This window comes from Tamandua tetradactyla, chromosome 26, assembly GCF_023851605.1.
Source record: "Tamandua tetradactyla isolate mTamTet1 chromosome 26, mTamTet1.pri, whole genome shotgun sequence".
Classification (NCBI taxonomy): Eukaryota; Metazoa; Chordata; class Mammalia; order Pilosa; family Myrmecophagidae; genus Tamandua; species Tamandua tetradactyla.
In genome coordinates this window covers 29780440-29804292 of record NC_135352.1, presented here as the reverse complement: position 1 = coordinate 29804292, position 23853 = coordinate 29780440, and the positions used below count along the sequence as shown (strand labels likewise).

At 35.6% G+C, this 23853-nt stretch overlaps 1 protein-coding gene across 3 annotated transcripts in view; it reads left to right on the top strand.

Annotated features, from left to right (window-relative positions):
* WWC2 (WW and C2 domain containing 2) overlaps positions 1-23853 on the top strand; it is a 298652-nt gene that overhangs the window by 161981 nt on the left and 112818 nt on the right. For all 3 annotated transcript variants that reach the window (XM_077144655.1, XM_077144656.1, XM_077144654.1), the window contains one exon: positions 22356-22435. In XM_077144655.1, the coding sequence (XP_077000770.1) occupies positions 22356-22435 (80 nt within the window). The remainder of the gene's footprint in view (positions 1-22355; positions 22436-23853) is intronic.

Here is a 23853-nt window from a genome sequence, read left to right as displayed (position 1 = left end):
CCCTCTTAGCACTGCCTTTGCTGCATCCCATAGGTTTTGATATGTTGTGTTTTCATTTTCATTCGCCTCGAGGTATTTACTAATTTCTCTTGCAATTTCTTCCTTGACCCACTTGTTGTTTAAGAGTGTGTGGTTGAGCCTCCATGTATTTGTGAATTTTCTGTCACTCCGTCTGTTATTGATTTCCAACTTCATTCCTTTATGATCTGAGAAAGTGTTCTGTATGATTTCAATCTTTTTAAATTTGTTAAGACTTGCTTTGTGACCCAGCATATGGTCTATCTTTGAGAATGATCCATGAGCACTTGAGAAAAAGGTGTATCCTGCTGTTGTGGGATGTAATGTCCTATAAATGTCTGTTAAGTCTAGCTCATTTATAGTCATATTCAGATTCTCTATTTCTTTATTGATCCTCTGTCTAGATGTTCTGTCAGTTGATGAGAGTGGTGAACTGAAGTCTCCAACTATTATGGTATATGTGTCTATTTCCCTTTTCAGTGTTTGCAGTGTATTCCTCACGTATTTTGGGGCATTCTGGTTCGGTGCGTAAATATTTATGATTGTTATGTCTTCTTGTTGAATTGTTCCTTTTATTAGTAGATAGTGTCCTTCTTTGTCTCTTTTAACTGTTTTACATTTGAAGTCTAATTTGTTGGATATTAGTATAGCCACTCCTGCTCTTTTCTGGTTGTTATTTGCATGAAATATCTTTTCCCAACCTTTCACTTTCAACCTATGTTTATCTTTGGGTCTAAGATGTGTTTCCTGTAGACAGCATATGGAAGGATCCTGTTTTTTAATCCATTCTGCCAGTCTATGTCTTTTGATTGGGGAATTCAGTCCATTAACATTTAGTGTTATTACTGTTTGGATAATATTTTCCTCTACCATTTTGCCTTTTGTATTGTATATATCATATCTGATTTTCCTTCTTTCTACACTCTTCTCCATACCTCTCTCTTCTGTTTTTTCGTATCTGACTCTAATGCTCCCTTTAGTATTTCTTGCAGAGCTGGTCTCTTGGTCACAAATTCTCTCAGTGACTTTTTGTGTGAGAATGTTTTAATTTCTCCCTCATTTTTGAAGGACAATTTTGCTGGATATAGGGGTCTTGGTTGGCAGTTTTTCTCTTTTAGTGCTTTAAATATATCATCCCACTGTCTTCTAGCTTCCATGGTTTCTGCTGAGAAATCTATACATAGTCTTATTGGGTTTCCCTTGTATGTGATGGATTGTTTTTCTCTTGCTGCTTTCAAGATCCTCTCTTTCTCTTTGACCTCTGACATTCTAACTAGTGTCTTGGAGAACACCTATTTGGGTCTATTCTCTTTGGGGTGCGCTGCACTTCTTAGATATATAATTTTAGGTCTTTCATAAGAGTTGGGAAATTTTCAGTGATAATTTCTTCCATTAGTTTTTCTCCTCCTTTTCCCTTTTCTTCTCCTTCTGGGACACCCACAACACGTATATTTGTGTGCTTCAGATTGTCATTCAGTTCCCTGATCCCCTGTTCAAATTTTTCCATTCTTTTCCCTATAGTTTCTGTTTCTTTTTGGAATTCAGATGTTCCATCCTCCAATTCACTAATTCTAGCTTCTGTCTCTTTAAATCTACCATTGTAGGTATCCATTGTTTTTTCCATCTTTTCTACTTTATCCTTCACTTCCATAAGTTCTGTGATTTGTTTTTTCAGTTTTTCTATTTCTTCTTTTTGTTCAGCCCATGTCTTCTTCATGTCCTCCCTCAATTTATTGATTTGGTTTTTGAAGAGGTTTTCCATTTCTGTTCGTATATTCAGCATTAGTTGTCTCAGTTCCTGTATCTCATTTGAAATATTGGTTTGTTCCTTTGACTGGGCCATATTTTCAATTTTCTGAGCGTGATCCATTATCTTCTGCTGTTGTCTGGGCATTTAATCAGATTTCCCTGGGTGTAAGACCGCCCAGTTTGAAAGATTTTACTGTGAAATCTCTGGGCTCTGTTTTTCTTATCCTGCCCAGTAGGTGGCGCTCGTGGCACTCATCTGTCTGCGGGTCCCACCATTAAAAGATGCTGTGGCTCCTTTAACTTTGGAAAACTCTTGCTGTAGGGGGGGGGTCGCCAGCCGAAGTGGCTTGGGGGAGTGCCAATCCGAATCTCCCAGCCGGCCCGGGGATCCGCGCGCTGGGAGGGTCGCCGGCATCTGCGGCTTGGGTGAGCACCTGTCCAGATTTCCCAGCCGGCCCGGGGTGCCAAGTGTGGCGGGGGCCGCCAGCCACCGCGGCTTGAGGAAGTGTCTATCCACCGTTCCCAACCGGCCCGGGAAGGAGGGAGGGAGGGAGGGACTCCGGCTGCCTGCCGCCCCGGCCCGGGGAAGCCCACGCCCCTCAGCGATCTCACCAGAGCGGGTTCTCCCAGCCAGTCAGCCGTTCCAGAATGGGGTACGCTGTCTTCTTGGTCTCTGTCGTGGCTCCGGGAGCTGTTCTGTATCGTTTCTACTTCTCTAGTAGCTGTTCTTGAGGAGGAACTAAGACCCGCGCGTCTTAGTAAGCCGCCATGTTCTCCGGAAGTCTCTTCCTTTTAACTTTAAATAAAAACAACTGCTGGGAATGTGAAAACCAGTTTTAACTCATCTACTACTCAAAAGCAGGCCATGTCTAGATTTGGTTCACAAGCTATACTTCACTGATCCCTGCTATGGAGTAACAACATAAAGAAAATAAGCAATTATAACTATCAAGCCAATAATGAAGATAAAATGGAATTATAAAAAACTTAGTTAATCCCAAAGAAGGGAGGAATAGAAATAGAAAGGATAAAGGAAAATATATGGCAATTAGAAAGTAAATTAAATTATAGACTTAAATCCAACCACATCAGTGATTACATTAAATGTAAATGGTCCCATTAAAAGGCAGAGCTTCTCAGACTGGTTTATAGCAAGACCAATATTATGATACATACAGCAGACATACTTTAAATGTACAGACCCACATAGATTGAAGTTCAAAGGTTTCCCAAGGATGTGCCTTGAAAATAGAAACACAGAAAGCTTCATTTGCTGTATTCATATAGAAACAAAGTAAACTTCAAAACAAGAACTGTTTACTTGGTATTTCAGAGGGAAGTTTTATAAAAATAAATATGTCTTACGTGTTCATCAAATGATATGAGAATTCTAAAGGTTTTTTCACGTAATAACAGGTCTTCAAAGACATGGAATAAAGACCAGTAGTAATGAAAGGAGAAAGCAGATCTACAATTATAGTTGGGTATATCATCACCTCTCTCAATAATTGGTAAAATTGATAGAATATGAAGATGGAAAATCAGTAAGGTTGTAGAAGACCTGAACAACACTACTAACCAACTGAATCTAATTGACATTTGTAGAATATGTCATCTAAAAATGACATTAATGTAAAAACAGCAGCATACACATTATTTTCAAGAGTACATGGAACAGTCACTAAAATAGACCATATTCTAGACTATGAAAAAAGTCTAAAAACACTTAAGAGATATTAAATCATATAAAGCATGATCACACAGAATTATGTTAGAAAGCAGAAACAAACATAACTGGAGAATTTCCAGATACTTCGAAATTATCAACATACTTCTCAGTAACTCATAGATTGAAGAAAGCACAAGGAAATTTTAAAATATTTTAAACTAAAAAAAAAATGGAAACACTATATAAAAATTTATGGGTTATGGCTAAAGATGTGCTTAATGGGAAATCCTTAGCAAATCGTAAACTCATACATTGCTGGTGGAAATAGAAAAGGGTACAACCACATTGGAAAACAGTTTACCAGTTCCTTGTAAAGTTGAATGACGTGTATTTTGTACCCAGCAATCCCACTTGTAGATATTTACACAAAAGAATTGAAAGCATATACCCACATGAAGACTTGAATGTAATTATGCACATCAGCTTTGTTCATTTTAGCCCCATACTGAAAACAATCCAAATGTTCATCAGTGGTTGTTTGGACAAACAAATAGTGGTGTATTTAAAAAATGAAATGCTAATTAATAATAAAAAGAAACAAAAACATGAATGAATTTAAAAAGAAATGTGCTAAATATAAGAAGCTAATCACAAAAGACTACTGAATGTATGGTTTGTTTGTAAGAAATCTCAGAAAAGACAAAACTGACAGAAAGCCCATCAGTGATTGCGAGGAGCCAGTGGGAAGAAGGGATAACCTACAAAGGAGCAGAAAAAAAATTTGTGATTATTGCTCTGGTTGTTACATAACTGTATGATTTGTCTAAAATCATTATATACCTAAAATTTATGGATTTTATTTGTAAATAAAATATTCTCCAGTAAAGATGATTAAAATGTCATTTTCTATATGGGGTAAAAGATTCAAATAAACATTAGAACCAGTAATACAGTAAATAGAATATTTGTATATTTTGTATGTATATAAAATCTTCTTTATATGCCCGTGATAATCAGTTAGAAAATATAATGTAAAATATCAAATTCTCAATAGCAAACAAAATCACAGTATACCTAGGAATAAATTTTATAAAGACATGTACTGGCCCTATCTAAAGAAAATTATAAAACATTATAGAGGAATATAGAAGGTGGTTTTAATAAATGAGAAGCATATGTTATTGTTGAATAGAAAGAATCAATATTCTATGAATGCAATGTCAAAGTCGTAATTTGAGATTGGAAGAGGAAAAACAAAATGATTCAGTTAGATGAATGACTTTAGAGTAACAGAAAATATCCAAAAAATAAGAATAAATGAGGAGAATTTATCTTAGATCAAAAATATTTTATTATGGGAAATATTAATTACTCTACATGAGCAGAGAGAATAGTAAAATTTGCCTACCGTATTTTCAACATGGGCTTCAATCATTTTGTTTTATCTTTTATTCTCACCCTATCCCACTGAATTATCTAGATGACACTTTCAGGTGTGATATCATTTCATCTTTATTTATTTTAGCATGTATTTCTAAAAGCTAAGGGCTCTTTAAAAAAATAAATAAATGTTAATCCATTACTGTTTTTTGAAAGGTGAGTACAATTTATTAGTACTATCAAATACTCAGTCAATGTTTAAGTCTCATACTTTATTTTTTTATTGATTTGTTTGAATCAAGGTCCAAATAGTGTTTATACATTGCAACTGATAGATATATTTCTGAGATCTGTTTTAATCACCCTATTTTTTTATTTCTTTCTGTGTAGTTATTATTTTTTAAAAATCATTTATAGAGTCTGTCACGGTCTGATTTTTCTATCTTAAATCCTTATGGTGGAATTGAACACATTCCGTTGGCTCCTTATGTTTTCTGTAAGTCAGTAATTAAACATAGAGGATTATGAGATTTAGATGGGTTTTTTTGAGTGTATATATGGGGGAGAATTCTTTCCAAGGTGGCGCTGTATTATTTCTCCATCAGAAGACACTGTCTCATTTGTTCTCTTTTTTTTTATTGTATTAGTAGGCATGCATGATCATAATCTAAATTCATTATTTTATTGGGGATTACAAAATAATGATAATCTAATTATATCATTCCTTATGTAGTTGTTTGACCCTTATTTTTTTGCTTACTTTCAGCTTAAAATGGAACCATGGATGAATTATTTGATATTTTTCCTGGTTTTTTTTTAAAAACCAGTTTTCAAATAATCTTATGTCCTAGCATCTACCAGAGATGATTTTGAAGTTGTATATATTTTTTGAAGTCTCATTATATTCTTACAGATTAAACATATTTGATATGTTTTAGTGGTAATTGCAGTTACTATTCTTTGTGGTCCTCAAATTATCCCATCTGGGGGCCTTTTCAGGGTTTTGAGGCCTTTTGATTAAATTTCAGTATTCTGATAGTTTTCTTTCTTGCCAGTCTGAAAAGATGTTCCTAACTTTTTTGCCACAAAGCTATAATCAAGCATTTGTCCAAGAAACTAGGGCTTTTTTTTTTTTTTTTTTTTTTTTAGTAAGAAATTGTATTTAGACTCTTCAATCTCATATATATGAATGATCATTGCAGTTGGGTTAGCAGTTGTTTATAGTTTTTATCTTAATATATTTAAAATATGTAAACCTCCAGTAATTAAAACATTGTGATATTGATACAGAATTAGGAATATCAGTGGAACTGAACATCTAGAGATAGGCAGAAACACCTTCTTGAATTTAAATTATGATAAAAATTGCATGCTATATCATTAGCTGCAAATTGAATTATTTAGTAAATGCTTAGGTATACAGGTCTGCCATTTTGGAAGAAATTAAGGTGGATCTGTGCCTTATTATATTGAAATAATTCCAAATGGATAAATGATTTAAATGTAGAAAATCTAATCATAAACTTATTTAATTAAATTAGCTAAAAAGCATTTAAAGCAAAGGTTGATGTGGGAGAAAGAGACAAAGCCAACATCATGGTGAAATATTTTAACAAGTCTAATGCAGTAATTGACAGCGTCGGAATTATCTGATCATTTATGCATTAAACAGTTGTTTTTTGAGTGCTTCATATATACCAGGACCTGTTTTACATGTTTAATATAGCAGAGAGCAAATGAAATACTTACTATATGTCAGGCACTGTTCTGTGCCTTGGCATGTTGTGAAAATAAAATAAAAATAGCTATTCTTATGGAGCTTAAGTTGTATTTAAGCAGGAAGACTTTGAACAACCAAGTTAACAAGCTTGATCTAATTGATATATATAGACAGAAACTAGAAATTAATGAATGCAAATTTATTTCTAGCACTTCATAAAAATTCACCACCTGCTAGCAATAAAACTGTTCTTAAAAAATTAATACAGTGAATTGATATACTGAGGACATTGTTTGATGATGCCAGTGAAGGTAAAAATTAACAATGAAAAGATAACTAAGAAAGTAAAGAACTCATACACGTGGACTTTTAAACACATTTTTTAGTATAATTTAAGAAGGTCAAATGGAAATAGATTTGAATACTGATAAAAATACATATAAAATTTGTGGGCTGTGCAGTTAAAGCAGTTTTTAGTAAAAATTGATAAAATCTTAAAGAAAAAATGTTAGATGTTTAAACTAGTCATCACTAAGTCTAGAAACCCAGAGGGGTAGCCTCTCTAAGAACATCAACTAATTTCATCCACCAATCCTATATTGTCAACACCCCTTTTCAACATGAAAAAGTTAGAATAGGCATAGCCCTAATTAACCCTAAAGATTGGGAGAAGGATCAAAGGAGAAGGAGGAGTTAAACAGAAAAGAATAGGATTTAACAAAAGAAAATGACTGCTGAATCATTATATTGATTTTGTTTTAGTCTCCACTGTCTTGGAGCAACTAGAAGTAAAAACCTGAGATTATGAAACCGTAACGCATATCAAACTGAAATTTGTTTTATAACTACTTGTTAAAATATAGTTTGAAATTTATTGCTTATTTGTATATATGTTCTATTTCACAATAAAAAAGTAAAAAAAACTAATCACACTTAAAAGGGTAGAGAAAGAACAGACTAAATTGATAGAAAATGGAAGAAAAAGATAAATGCAATATCTAAGGAAATGAAAAGCATAGGTATAGTAGCTGAACATTATTTTTAAAAAGCTAAATAAAAGTAAATCAAGGGGCGGGCCACAGTGGCTCACCGTAGAGTTCCTGCCTGCCATGACAGAGACCCGGGTTCATTTCCCGGTGCCTGCCCATGCAAATAATAATAATAATAATAATAAATAATTAAAAATAAGTAAATCAAGCTTTATCAAGATATCTCAAGAATAAAAAAGAAAATGCCGAAAACCAGCAGTCAGGAAATTTTCTAACAGATTGATGGACTCTATGCCCAGTCTATATGTCTCTTTCTTAAAGATCATCTAAAATGGTGAAAATGATGTAAATAAGACAAACAAGTAAAAGCGTGGATGAGATGACAAGAAAACAATTCTTAGAGATTGTAAACCAAGTCCAGAACCCAGAACAGTAAGCAGAATGCTAAAGCTGGCTTTGCCATGAGAGAATTTGCCAAGATAGGTAAACATTGCCTTCTGTCGTTCGTGGTCTCATGCAGGCAAAGCTCAGCTGCAGAAAGTTGGGACCCAAAAGAACTAAGCCCTCAGTGTAAAAGAATGCTGGAATTAAACCCAACACCCCAACATAACCCAATCACTGGCAGCACTGCTCCGTCTGGAAGATGGTAAGAAAAGTTGCTTAGCTGGAGAAACATTGCTAGACATGGAGGGGAAAAGAAAATATTCATTCTTAACTTTAAACTTATCAGTGATCAATGCCTGTCTCACAGATTTGTAGCCTGAATTCATTTGAGGGTGGTCTCAAAAAGCTGAAGCTAAAGATTTAGTTTACTCACAGGTCTAAATAGTGGCTGATGGTTGTTTCTAATGGCACATAGATGCAAAACCTCTTTGGAGAAACACACCGGCATGCAGCTTGTGCTTTCCACAGATGGAGTTATAAGACTATGAACTCATAGTCAAAAATCCCCATATACACTCAATAATCCCCAAATCCACACAAAAACAACACATCATGAATGAGAACTAGCAGGGGGAAAAAAACACCAAAACAATCTGATACTTATTTCCTTCAGATTTTAGAGATAATGGATTTAAAGAAATAAAGCAGGAGATCAAAAATAAATGAATGAGAAAGATAAATATGAATTGACCAAGGAAATATGGAAGAGGACCAAGTAGAACTTTTGGCAATGAGATATATACTGATTAAAATTCACATTGCCAGAGAAAAATACACATTATTTGCATATGTACAAAATTTGCAAAGGGGGTATGTTAAGGGAGAGACAGAGATGATTTTTTTCATACCAGTGGTAAAAGGAAAGTGATGATATAATAATACCTTCAGTGTATTAAGATATTTTAGACAAAATTGGAATCTAACAAATGCCATTAATATTTCTGCCACTGGAAATACTAAAGCAAAAACATCAGGCAGGTGGAAACGATTCAAGTTGGAAGATTTCAGGTAAAGAAAATAATAAGAAAAGAAAAGGGTAGTAAGCAGAACTGAAATATATGGTAACAGTAGCTAGCACATAAAGCAGGATTGGGGCGGTCAGATTTAAAGTACTGTATTTTTCTTTTCGATTTCCTTGGGGAGAAGGGTAAAAGTTTTCAGTTCACTTTGGTAGTCTTTAAGCTTTTTGGTATAATCACTAAAGGAACAGAAATAGTAGATATGACCACCAAATAGTAGGATGGGGAAACAGTAGGGTGGGAAGATAAGAAGGCAGGAAGAGAGAAAAGAGCAGAGACGGCAGGCCAAAGGAAGGGTGATGAATAAAATAGTAAAATTAAATCCCAGTGTATTAATAATTAGAATAAATAATCTGATTAAATGTTATAGTTAAAAGGACATTAGACTGGATCTAAAGAGAAAAATCCACCAAACTATGCTTCCCTAAAATACAAAAATATGGAAAAATTAAAAATAAAATAAAAAGAAGGTACAGTCATCAAATTTGAATCAGAAGAAAGCGGTTATGGGTTTGTTAATGCCAGAAAGAAAAATTTTAAGGCAAAATTATATCACTAGACAAAAAAGGTCATAAAACTGTAATGTAACTATTACAAGATGGGCTCCAAAATACATAAAACAAAAAATGGCATAAAATACAAGGAGAAAATGACAAAACCCACAATCAAAATGGGACAGTAACAACAGTAGTATAGAATATAGACTAGGTGAGTAGTAACATGGTGGACAAGCTTAATCTATTTAACATATGTACAACATTACACACAAGAAGTGGGGGAATGTATATCATTTTCATGCAATCTTGAAACATTCATGAGAATTGACCATAAAATTAGTCTCACAAATTTTAAAAAAATTTTTATTGTATAATATGATATATATATATACAAAGCAAAGAAAGAAAAAAGCAATAGTTTTCAAAGCACTCTTCAACAAGTAGTTATAAGACAGATCCCAGGGTTTGTCATGGGCTACCATACAATCCTCTCAGATTTCTCCTTCTAGCTGTTCTAGAACATTGGAGATTTGAAGGAATAAATATTTTTTTATCATCGCAATTGACTTTTTTTTGTGAAAAATAACATGCAAAAAAGCAATAAATTTTAAAGTGTATCACCACATTAGTTGTAGAACAAGTTTCAGAGTTTGGTATGGGTTATACATCTACAATTTTAGGTTTTTACTTCTAGCTGCTCTAGGACTAAAAGAAATACCAATATAATGATTCAGTAATCATACTAGTTTTTTAAACTCTACCTTTTCTTGTAGAATTTTAACAATTCCACCATCACCTTTGATCTTTCTCCCACTCTTTAGGGGTATTTGGTTGTGGCCATTCTAACTTTCTCATGTTGGAAGGGGCTGTCAGTAATATGGGGTAGGGAGATGGAACTAGGTGATGTTCTGGCAAGACTTGCCCTTCAAGGTTTCAGGACTTATCTGGCCCAGGGACCCACCTGGAGGTTGTAGATTTGTAGAAAGTTATCCTAGTGCATGGAAACTTTGTAGAATCTTATATATTACCCTAGGTGTTTTTTAAGATTGGCTGGAATGGTCCTGGTTGGGGTTTGGTAGGTTATGATAGGTAGCAATGTTTAACTGAAGCTTGCATAAGAACAACCTCCAAAGTAGCCTCTCGACTCTATTTGAACTCTCTCAGCCACTGATAACATTATCTGTTACACTTCTTTTCCACTTTTGGTGAGGATGGCATTGTTGATACCACGGCGCCAGGGCCAGGGTCATCCCTGGGAATCATCTCCCATGCTGCCAGGAGCATCCACTCCTGGATGTCATGTCCCATGTAGCGGGGAGGGCTGTCATTTCACTGTTTTTAAAGGATCATTCAAACCATATTCTCTGACCATTGTGAATTTGTAGAAATTGGTTAAAAAAAAACCCAAAGTGATCCAAACCTTCCGGATGACCTAAAACAAAAAAGACCAACAATACAAAGGGTTGGGAAAGACACAAAGCAATGGAAAGTCTACGGGTGGAAGTGTCAAGTGGCAAATCACTTTGGAAAACCATTTGTTTTACCTAGGAAAGCTGAACATGTGTACACCTATTAGGCAGTTTCACTCTTATCAACAGAATGTTCAGAGTGTAACAGCCTAAAATTGGAAATGTCTATCATTAGCAGAATAGGTAAATATATTGTGTATAGTCATACACAACTCTGAAATAAACGCAGTTGCATGCGGTGACATAGTATTAAGTGAATGAAGCTAGGTACAAAGAATATTTTATATGATTCCATTTATATAAAGTTTAAAAAACAACTTTGTAGGGTTAGTAGTCAGAAAGTGGCTACCTTTAGGGATATGGGATGGCTCTGGAATTCTGATTTTTTTGAACTGGTGGTTGTAACATGATGTTATTACTTTGGGATAACTCATTGAATGGTATACTTATGTTTAAAAAAAATACATGAATGTTATATTTTAAGTTTAGAGACCTTGGAAAGCAACATAATTTGGAAATTCAGAATCATATAGTGCTAAATGAGGGATGAAAGATATTTGAATGCTTTTTGCTAAAATTAGTGAACAAAACTTTAAGGAAAAACAGGATATTTGCATGGCCTGAAAGTATTTCTCTGGAAGTATTTCTTACTTTTCTCTGGTGGTTTTTACATGTATCCACTAATTCTTTGATCCTCCTCTCCCCTTCCTAAGGGTGGGCTGGACCTAGTGACCAGCTTCTGTGAATGAAAAGGGAAAGGTAGTAACCTAATAGTGTAGACACCTGCCATACCAAGTGATTGTTCACATTGCCAGCAGTGTCATGTTGACACCATGTACCCAGATACCATGTGATGAGAAGGCACAGCGCCTCTTTGAATTCTTTCCCCAAACCCAAAGCTCAGTCTAATCATTAGAAAGCATCAGAAAAATAAAAATCAATTGTTGTATCATTTACAAAATATCTAACCAGAACTTTTCAAAAGTGAATAGCACATTATGAACAAGACTAAGCAACTGTCACAAATTGAAGGAGACTTAAGAAATAGGACAACTAAATACATGTGGTGTCTTGGATTTTATGCTGGAACAGATAGTGGAAAAACTGGGGAAATCCAAATAAACTCTGTAGTTTCGATAATCATCTTAATAGTGTAGAAAGAGATGGAGAAAAACTTAAAACCTTAAATGCATATACTGGGAAGTAAAATCTTAATGAGCAAAGCATTCTGTTTAGGAAGACAACAGAATAAAATCTAAAGAGAGTAGAAGAGACATGAAGTTAAGAGTAGAGATTATTGCAGTAGAAACCATGGTGATAAAAGAGAATTAGCAAAGATACAATTTGGTTCTTTGAAAAGAATAATAAAATTAACAGGCAGCTGTCAAGATTGACTAAAAAGTGAGACAAAAAATAGACAAATGAAATACAAGGAATGAAAGGGAGTTAAAGCTATAGGTACTTAAGCAACTTTATTTTATTACATTTGAATTTTGAGATGAAATGAATAAATTCATATTGAAATATCATTGACCAAAAATGACTCTAGAAGGAAGAGGAAATCTGAATAGTCCTTTGGCTGTCAATGAAATTCCAGAGAAACCCTCAAGGTTAGGCTAGCATTGCATTAACACCGAATTCTGACAAGATAGTAGGAGAAAAAAAAAATTATACGCCAGTCATATTCACAAGTGTAGATGCAAAAGTCCTAAGCAAAGTATTGGGAAAGTAAATGCAACCATGTATTTAGAAATAATATATCATGACCAAGTAGGGTTTATTCTAAGAATGTACAGTTAAACATTTGAAAATTATTCACTATACTGAGTAAAGGGGGATCATTAATCCATCATTCCAGTAGATGCAGAAAAATCATTTTGATAAATTCAGCTTATTCTCATGTTAAGAAAAAAATTTACCCAACTAGGAATAACTGTTGAAGAAAGGGCATGGGTTATAAGGAAGGAGAGCTGGCTGCAGTTGCAAATAAGGAAGTCAGGGAACATCTCATTCAGCATATGACATTTGGCAAAGATTGGACAGAGGTAGGGAAGTGTCGATGTAAAGGGTGTAATGCGGGAGCAGGTCTGGGATCCTCAGGGAACAAGAAGAGGTCCAATGTGGCCACAATACAGAGAGAAGGAAGAGTTACAGGAGGTCAGAGTTAATCTGGGGAATGGAATGAAGACAGAGCATTTAAAGCCTTGTGAGCTGCTGTAAAGACTTTGGATGTCAACCTGAAATGGAAAGTCATTTTGATCATTGTTTTGTCATTTGTATTATTTCTTTAATAGTTTAGTTAGTATAAAATGATACGTGATCTTCACTTTTAATCTTTGTTAGAAGATTTTTTCTTTTCTAATTCCATTTGCCAGTTTTCTGCATTAAAAAAAAGCTTTATTGACATGTAATTTACACGTATACCGTACAATTCTCTCAAAGTATACAATTTGTTGATATTTAGTATACTTGCAGAATTGTGCTGCCATCAACACAGTTTAATCTTAGAACATTTTCATCACCCCAGAAAGAAATCCTGTCCCCATCAGCAGTCACTCACCATTTCCCCCCAACTCACCAGCCCTAGGCGAATCTATTTCCTGTTTGTATAAATTTGTCTGTTCTGGACATTTTATTTAAGTGGAATCATAGAATATGTGGTTGTTTATGATTGTCTTATTTAGCATAATGTTTTCATAGTTCTATATTGTAGCATGTATCAGTACTTCATACCTTTCTGTCACCTGGTAATATCCCATTGTATGCATGTACGAAATTTATTTGTCCATTCATTAAATAATGGACAATTGAGTTCTTTCCATTCTTTGGTTATTATTAGTAATATTATGTTTGCTGTGAAAATTTGTGTACAAATTCTTGTGTGTACACACATTTTCATTTCTCTTGAGTATATATTTAGGAATAGAATTTCTGGTTTATTTTAACTAGTTGTGGAGATCTAGCTTTGACTTTCCATATTTTTATCGATTAGGTGCATTTGAGGTACTATATTTCATAAACCCTCACATGATTTTTCTTAGCTGATTTTTTTTTTTTTTTGCAGTTTCCTTTCGTTGTTGTTAAAGACATTTTTTATTTGTTTGCTTTTGGAATCTTGAATGCAACCGTCATTTTTCTGATGAGAGAATCCACTTATTGGTCATCACAAATGGTTCTGTAAGCACTTGGTGTTCTTCCCTCTATTCTTTAGGGGAAATTTAAAAGGGATTTTTTTTCCTTTTGCCTTTGTCCTTTAGCTATCTGGAGTTGATTTCTCATTTTTTGGCTTTAGAGATGAGGCAGGGTGATAAGGATTTTTAGTAAAGTAGAAGCAGTAAGCAAAAGAAAGATTTCTGAAAGGAACAAGTTGACAGCTGCTCTTTATTGACTGGTTTAAGGAGCTTCCTACAACACAGTGAAGAAAATGAAGCAGGAAGGTAGTCATTTTGCTCGTTATAGCTTTAAATGTTGAGAAGTACAGTTTTAGGGCAAACATATGAAAAGACATATGCTTGTCTTGTGATCCTTCTAAAGTCCACAAAGTTTCTAGAATCTATTTTTTTCTTCATTGTCAGTTTCTTCCTTTTCCATCTTGTAAAATAAAACTTATTACATTGAGACTGTGAGAGACGGTAAGAAGGTCTATAATCTCATACCACATTTAATGAAAATATTTTCCTGTTTTTCTGAAAAAAAAAACTTTGAAATCATTTGAAATGTGAATTGCATGGGTGTAGTCTCTGTAGAAATCAGGAAATATGAAAGTCATTGATCTTTTGCCTCCAATTTGGTACTTTGCATTGTGACTTTTGATTCTACCAAACAGACCTAAAAAATTAGATGATTGGCTATGGTTGCAGAAAGTTTAGTACATAAGAGGAAACAGAGACTGCTCCTGTGGCTGTTCATATTTTCATTTTGGGTGGGATATGATTGTAATGCAGGTCTTTAGTTCTAAGGTACAATAAGGGCTGTAGATTGTATTTAGGTTGTTTTGCTGCAATTTTAGTTTGTCTTTTATCTAAAACTTTTACAATTGTAGCTAGGAAAATATTCTGGGTTCTAGATAAATGCCTGCACTGCTTAGTAGTCATGTAACCTTCATCAGGTTACTTACTCATTCTCTTTAGGTCTCAAATTCCTCACCTATATAAAGAGAATTAATACAGTATCTATTACATCAATACGGTGGAGTGTTGTGACCTTCCAGGGCTTGTGCCACAGAAGCTTTAAGCTACACAAAAGAATTGGCAAGAGCTTCATTTTCAAAGCTCCAGAAAACAGCTAAAGAGTTGTGGTAACAAGGCAAGCACTGAATGAAGAAAAAGGCAACTTAAAAATAGTTGGATCTCCTGGACCCCTTACTGGCCCCTCTGTCCCCTTCCTGGGTTGGCTTCCAGGGTGGTTCCAGTACTGAAGGGAGCAGAGTAAACTTTGTGTGCAGGTACGTCAGTCTGGTGGCAGCCTGAAGGACTAAATTAGAATACTGATCACAAGCTTGCTGTCCCAGGTTTGCCCTCTGTAGTGGTGGCTCACAGAGCTCTTGTACAGAATTGTGTAAGAGAAAAGTCAAATTGCAGCTATGTGGAACAAAGGATAGTGGCTGTAAGAAATACACTGTAGCACCTGGGACCCTGAGGGAACAGTTTCTTAGGGCAAAAGGACATTCAGATTCATGTAAATGGGGGAATTGCTAAGTCTTCATGTGCAAGTCCAGGACAAGATGCATTTCTGCACAAAAGACCAGGAAGGATCTGATGCTTTTACCATAGGCTCTTCTCTAAACTCTTTGAAGGAGAGCACTCCCACAGGCCATTCTGCAAAGACTGAAAAAACAGGTTTCTTCAAGGTTTTTTTTTTCCCCCTTGTTAGGTGCTGATGTTCAATAAAATCTCTCATAAAACTAGCTGGATAAAACATTAAGGAACAGATGCCTCAGTATCTGAATCTCAGAGATTACACATTAAAATATCAAAATGTCTAGGTTACAACAAGAGATTACAAAACACGCAAAGAAACAGGAAGTGATGGCCCATGCAAAGGAACAGATAGAGCACTTGAAACTGACATGAGGGGGCACAGACCTTGGACATGCCAGAAAAGACTTTTTTCACAAGGGCCTAAATACACTCATAGAGTTAAAGGAAATTTTGTACAAAGAACTAAAGAAAATCAGGAAAATGATAGCTGAACATAATTTCACTGACAATATAAACATCATAAAAAGGAACAAATGGAGCTGCAGATCACAGTAACAGAAATGAAAAATTCCCTTAAGGGATTCAACTGCTAATTAGAAATGAAAAATTCCCTTAAGGGATTCAACTGCTAATTAGAACTAATAGAAGGAAGAATCAGTGACTTGAAGAAAAAGACTATTGAAATTATTCATTACAAAGAGTAGAAAGAAAAAAGAATGAAGAAAAATGAACAGAGCCAGAGGAACCTGTAGAAAAACCGTAAAGCATACCAATACACATATTGTGGGAGTCTCTGAAAAAGAAGAAAGAGAAAGGCATAGAAAGAATATTTAAATAAATAATGGGTGAAAATTCTCCTGAATTTACTGGAATACATGAATATATACGTCCAAATGGCTCAACACACAGCATGGTAAGCCCAAATAAACCAATACCAAATAGACAAATACCAAGCATATCAAACTGTCTGATGCCAAAGATATAGAATTCTGAAGGCTACAAGAAAGAAGTAATGCGTTAGGTACGAAGGAGCCTCGGTAAGATTAATTATGATTTGTCATTGTAAACCATGGAGTCAAGAGCAGTAAGTTGACATATTTATAAAAAGTACTTTATGTGCCAAAATTGTCTTTCAGAGTGAGGAAGACAACCAACATCATTTCTGTTAAGCCTGCAGAACACCCAGGGCTCTATCTGAGGTCCTACAAAAGTTGTATGCAACCTCCAGATGGGTCCCTGGACCAGATTAAGTCCTGAAATGCAGAGGGACCAGCCTTTCCAGGATATCATCTAGTGCCATCGCCATATCCCATATTATCAACAGCACCTTTCAGTGTGAAAAAGTTAGAATGGGCACAGCCTAAATATCCTAAAGAGAGGGAGAAAGATCAAAGGTGATGGTGGCGTTACACAGAGAAGGTAGGGTTTAACAAACGAGTGTGATTGCTGAATCATTATATTGGTATTACTTTTGGTCTCCAAAATCTTAGAGCAGCTAGAAGTAAAAATCTAAAATTGTAGAATCATGACCCATACTAAGATCTGAATCTGTTCTATAACTAATTGTTGCAATGTCCTTTGAAATTTATTGCTTTTTAGTATATGTTATTTTTCACAAAAAAGAAATAAAAATTAAGAAAGAAAGTTGTATGCACTAAGTTTACTTTTCAGAAAACTAAAACCTTCAGGTGGTTCCTAGGCCAGATAAGTCCTGAAACCCAGAGGTGCCAGTCTCTCCAAGAACGTCAACAGTTCCATCCCCATATGCAGTATTGTCAACACCGTTTTCAGCATGGGAAAAGTTAGATGTGCATAATCCAATAATCCAAATATCTCTAAAGATTGGGAGAAGGGTCAAATAAAAAGAAGGAGTTATAACAGAGAAGATAGCATTTAACAAATGAGTATAATGACTGAGTCATTATATTGTTATTTCTTTTTAGTTTCCAATGTCTTGGAGCAGCTAGAAGGAAAAACCTGAAATTGTGGAATTGTAACCCATACTAAACTTTGAAATGTGTTCTGTAACTACTTGTTAAAATGTACTTTCAAATTTTTTTTTATGTATGTTATATTTCACAATAAGAAATGTTAAAAAAAAAAAAAATGAGGGAGAGATTGACGTTCCCAAATCAATAAAAGCTAAGGGAGTATGTCACCACTAGAATGGCCCTATATGAAATGCTGAAGGAAATTCTTCTCAGGTTGAATGAAAAGGAAACTAAACAATAGATTGAAGCTGCATGAAGAAATAAAAATCTCTGATAAAGGTAATGGCATGGTGTTTTAGTTTATTGATGCTGCTGGAAATGCAATACACCAGAAATGGGTTGGCTTTTATAAAGGGAATTAAGTTACAAGTTTATAGTTCTAAGGCCATAAAAATGTTCCAATTAAGGCATCCAAAGACAGATATCTTGACTCAAGAAAGGGCCAATGACATTCAGTGTTTCTCTGTCAGCTGGGAAGGCACATGGCGACATCTGCTAGCTTTCTCTCCTGGCTTCTTGTTTCAAACAGCTTCCTAGGGCACATTTTCTTTCTGTATCGCCAAACTTCTGTCTGTGTCAGCTCTAAAACTTTTTCCGAAATGGTTCTCTCTTAAAGGACTCTAGTAAGTGACCCACCTTGAATGGGTGGAGACATATCTCCATAGAAACCACCCACTCAAAATGTCCCACTCACAATTGGGTCACATCTCTGTGGAAACAATTTAATCAAAAAGATCCACCCTGGTATATTGAATTAGGATTAAAGAACATGACTTTTCTGGGGTACATAACAGTTTCAAACTGGCCCACATGGGTAAATATAAATAAAAAAATACAGTGCCATTGCTACTGTGTTTTTGGTTTGTAACTTCACTTTCTACTTGCTATAGTGTCTAAATTACAAATGCATAAAAAATAATTTTAAACCAATGGTTTTGAATTTATAAGTTATAAATCTGTAATTTGTGACATGAACTAAATACTGGAGATAAAGGATATAGGAATATAGCTTGTGAATACTATTGAAGTTAAGTTGGTATCAAATCATATGAGATTGTTATAGATTTAGCATGTTAAATTTCAGCCCATGGTAACCACAAAGAAAATATTGGAAAAATATTCAAAGAAGGAAATGAGAAAGGAATTCCATAGGATTCACTACAAAAGATGAGCCACATAAAAAATAGGCAAGAATGGAATAAATCAAAGACAAAAAAAAATGTTTTTAAAACATCAAATAGCCAATATCGATATTTGCTTTATATTTAAATGGGTCAAATTCTCCAATCAAAAGCTGGTGAGATTGGTAGAATGGATAAAAAAGGATGATCTACTTAATATGCTTAGGAATGACTCATCCTATATGCAAAACATAAAATACCAAAACTGATTCAGGAAGTAATAGAAGAACTTAACAGATGAATTACAAGTAAAGAGATAAGTCAGTAACCTAGAGCTATCATCAAGGAAAAATCCTGTACTACATGGCTTCACTGGTGAATTTTACCAAACATTCATAGAAAATTAACACCAATTCTTTCCAAAATTTCAAAAAATTGAAGGGGTAGGAAGACTTATCATTCCATGAGTCCAGCATCAGCCTAATACTAAAGGCAGAAGGTGATTTCATAATAAAATAAAATTGCAGACCAATACCTCTTATGAATATATTACAAAAATCTTCAAGAAAATACAAGAAAACGAATCCAATCACAAATTAAAAGAATTATTCATCATGATCAAGTGGGACTCTCAGGAATGCAAGGGTGGTTCAACATAAGAAAATCAGTGTAATGCCCCACATTAATAGAATGAATAGGAAAAACCACATGACCACGTCAACCACTGCAGAAAGACAGTTGATAAAATCCAGGACATTTTCTTAATAAGGACATCGAGAAAGGTAGGAATAGAAGGACCTCCTCAATATATAAAGGGCCTATATGAAGTCTCACAACTAATGTTGTACTCAGCGGTAGAAGATTGAAAGCATTTTCCTTAAGATTAGGGAAAAGACAAGATGTCCACTTTCACCACTGCTGTTCAACCTTGTACTGATATGTCTAACTTGATCAATTAGGCAAGAAAATATATAAAGGTTACCCAAATTGCAAAGGATGAAGAAAAACTGTTGTTTTCCCTGTTTGCAGATGACATGATCCTATATGTTGAAAATCCCAAAGAACCTAGAACAAAGCTATGAAAGCTGATTAATTTAACAACGTGATGGGTACAAGATCAATACACAAAAGTCAGTGGTATTTCTATACACCAGCAATGTGAACAATTCAAAAAGGGAATCAAGAAAACAGTTCCATTTACATTAGCAACTAAGTAAAATATCTAGAAATAAATCTAACCAAGAATATAAAGGAATGTACAGAGAAATCTATAAATCATTACAAAAAATTAATGAAGACCTTAATAAATAGAAAGATATTCCATGCTCATGAATGAGAAGACATAATATCATTAAAATTTCAGTACTGCCCAAAGCATTTTATAGATTTATTGCAAGAGATAAATTATTGAGTTGCCTTGATCCAAAGTATTATGCCATAGTCATACAGACACAAGCATTACACAGCTCCTGTCCTTGTCATAGCACTGTCTCCCTCCTGACTTTTTTTCTCTGCTCTTCCATGACACTTTTTTTTTCCATGACGCTTCTCTTATCACTACTTCACAGTATTTTGTCTCTTCTTCTGGTAGACTTCTGAACGATTTCTATAGACTTCTGAATGATGTTTGTTCCTGAATCTCTTCTCTTTGCAATATGCATTCTGTCTAGGTGATCTTCTTTATTTTCAGTGCATAAATAGTGTATGTCACCGACTCTTAATATATCTCTTGGCCAAACATTTCTTCTGAACTTCAAGCCCACATATTCCAGTTGCCTTTGAAGGCTCATGGGCGTCTCAAAAACATCTAAAAGAAAACCTTGATCTTTTCCCCAGATTCTGGCCCCACTCTCCAGGGTGGCATTTTTCATCTACCCAGCTGGCAAACCAAAATCCTGGGAGTGATCTTTATCGCGTTAACATCCTCTCCTTCACCCTTCCCATTCAGTCCTTCACTAAGTCCTCATGACTCTCCTCTGGCCCCTGCTCTCTATATGGCACTGTCCACACCCCATCGTACAGTGCTGGCATAATTGTTCCTTTTGGCCTCTGCTCCATTCACCACAAAGACATCACAATGTTCATTTAGAGTTAGAAGTTATATCACACTAAAGTCCCTCTTTATTTTTACCTTAAAATTTGGAAATTCTTCAATATGGCTTTACAACTCTACATGCAGTCAGCCCTTCCTCTTTAATTCTAGATCATGCCACATACTGCCTCTGTAATCCAGCAGTAGTAATTCTTTGCATTCCAGAGCTTTGCTGAATTCCCCTTCTCCCTTTGCAGTTTAGGGTTTTTGCACAAGCTCTACCTTTTTGCAACCCCTTCTACCAAGTGAGCCCCTACTAATCCTCCCTCTCCACATGAACATCAGCAAGGCTTTATGTCCCAAAGCTTTATCCAATCACTGACTAAATAGTTTCTGTACCCCTTTTGTGTCTCAAAGTATCCTGACTGTTCCTTTATTGCACCTATGGCAATTGATAAGATTTATTTCATTGCATGATTATTTGCTCAATATCTGGCTTCCCCATATTTTATAAAATACAAGAAGGCAGGGTTCATGTCTGTTTTGTTCATGCTTCAAAACCAGGACCTGACACATAGTGGAGAATCAATAAATATTTGTGCAGTTATTGAATAAATAGAAAATAAAGTTCAAAAGCACTTTAAAATATTGTACGTCAGAATGTTTTAAATTGAAGACTGTGATTAATACATGTAGATGAATTCTTGAGAGATCTTTAATTTACAACTAAACCAAACCTGTGCTGTATTTCTGATCCATTAAATTTTAGTAGTGTTACTACCAAAGAATATATCTGGCATTAGGAAAAATATTTTTTATCGTTTGGAAACAAATATTTATTGGTCACCTACTCTTTGCCAGGTGTGGTTCCAGGTACAGGTGGGATACAGCTGTTTGCAGCTTACTTTCCCATGGGGGTCAGACAGTAAACAAGTATACAAACTATTTCAGCCCATAAATAACTATGAACTAAATAAAACAAGAGCAATGTGAGAGCCTATGGGTAGGGTGGTCAGAGAAGTCCGTTTTTAGAAAGGTGATGTTTGGGCTGAGATCTGAGTGACAGGAAGAGTCAGCCATTGAGGAGGAAGGGAAGAGGCTTCTGGGCAGAGGGAGTGGCGCATGCAGAAGCACTGAGATGCATGTATCAGCCTGGTATGTTCTAGAAGCACAGGTAGTTAGTCACCTGCAGTGCTGTGAATACAGGAAAGAGGGCAAGCCTTTAGAGTTTAAGATTACATTGATTTGAGATTCTGTATCCTGCCCCTTACTGGTTGGTTATTGCGAAATGGGACAATACTGGTATCCAGCTAATAGGATTGTTGTTAAATATGATAAAAAGGATAAATAGAAGTAATAATGTAAATCATTGGTAATTTATGCCGAACTTGATTAATATACCTTCCATTGAATTCATGTCAAGGAGAAACTGATAAAGTGTATACTACTTAAACTTATGCTTTGTTTATGTGTTTAATATCTTATGAATGACGATCTTTTAAAACAATGTGCAATATTGTCAATTACATTCACATATACTTTGATTTCTCACAAAAGGTTAAAAAGCTGAAGAGAGAACTTTCACAGATGAAGCAAGAATTGCTCTATAAAGAACAAGGCTTTGAAACATTGCAACAGTGAGTATAAAAATACTGAAATTGACTTTAGAATAACTGAAAGTCCCCTAACTAATACCAAAGAAACTGCAAATCACAGAACCTAAGCAATTTCTCAGAGAAGTTAAAAAAAGAAAAGAAAAAAGCACAAAAGTGAAAAGCTCAAAGCTCTGCACCAAAAAACTAAAAATAATCAAATAACAACAAAAAGCTTGGGGAGTATCTATATACTTATAAAAAGTCTGAGGTTTTTATTAATTACTGGAGATTCAAAGAAACCAGAATAGAAAAACGTAGCTTGGTCTTCTAGGTACCTGCCAACAACCTACTGTAAAATGTGATGAAGCACTAAGGTGTAAGGTGACAGGTGCAAGAATGTTCTCTCTACCTCCTGCTCGAGAGTCTGGACCGGATGCGACTGCTGCCTCACGCCTAAAGTGGAGGGGTAGCTGCTCTGAGCCTGCCAGGGGCAGTCTTGAGCCCACCCCTGACTCATCTCAGGAGAGTGAGAGCAAGAGCATGTGTTCCTTATTCACTGGGTTCCTTCTGTTCTGTCCGGGTCAATACTGAAATCTGAGGATTCAGGTTTAATGAACATGTGCATGACAAGGCTAGCAGGTTCTAGCAATCCCTGCTCCATCCCCAGCCCCTGAAATCCACTGTTCTCCTGCTAATGAGCTTCCACCTTATAATTTCCACCTAACAAAGTCTCTAATGCAAAGGAGAAGCCCATGGTATGCGTGGTCACCGAGAGGATCAGAGGTTTTACCTTGAAAGGCATCCAACTGCCTTTTCCTTCCCTCCTTTGTGGTACAGGGCTTGATACTGCGAATTGTGGTTCAGTGTTTACAGGAATTTCCCCCATCAGTGTTCTGTTCAAGCAGGTTTCATGGTCTTGTATGCACCACCTTCGGGAACATGCCCACCACGCCACACTGGTCCTAGGAGCCACCTCTGTGCAAAGTGCCCCACTTGGTCTCTTTTTCCCGTAAAGCCTATTCTGACCTTTACTCCTAGCCAATTTGGGATAATCCAAGGCAGCAAGGTAGTAGCCCCTTTAGAGATCCTATGTGACTCTGGCCAGACAAATGTAAACTGATCATTACGTTTGGAGGATGAGTTAAATCTTAGGACACCAGCACAACTGTGAACCACCAGCCACATATCTTTAGTTTCAGGTGTGTGATCTTAAAGCAGTCTTCTCCTTGGCCTGCTCCCTTCATGTGATAGTGACCATGTTACTATTTCAGATGCTCCCAGCCTAGTGGGTCCAAAACTTGACCACATGTCAAAATGATGGGGGCGGGGAGCGTGTGCTCTTAAAAGAATGCCTATTCCTGCTGTCCATCCCAAAGTTTCAGAGATCCCCAGTGGTTCTCAAGTATAACCACGTTCTGAGAACCTCAGCTGGTTGTAGAACGCCCCTAAAAACACATTAC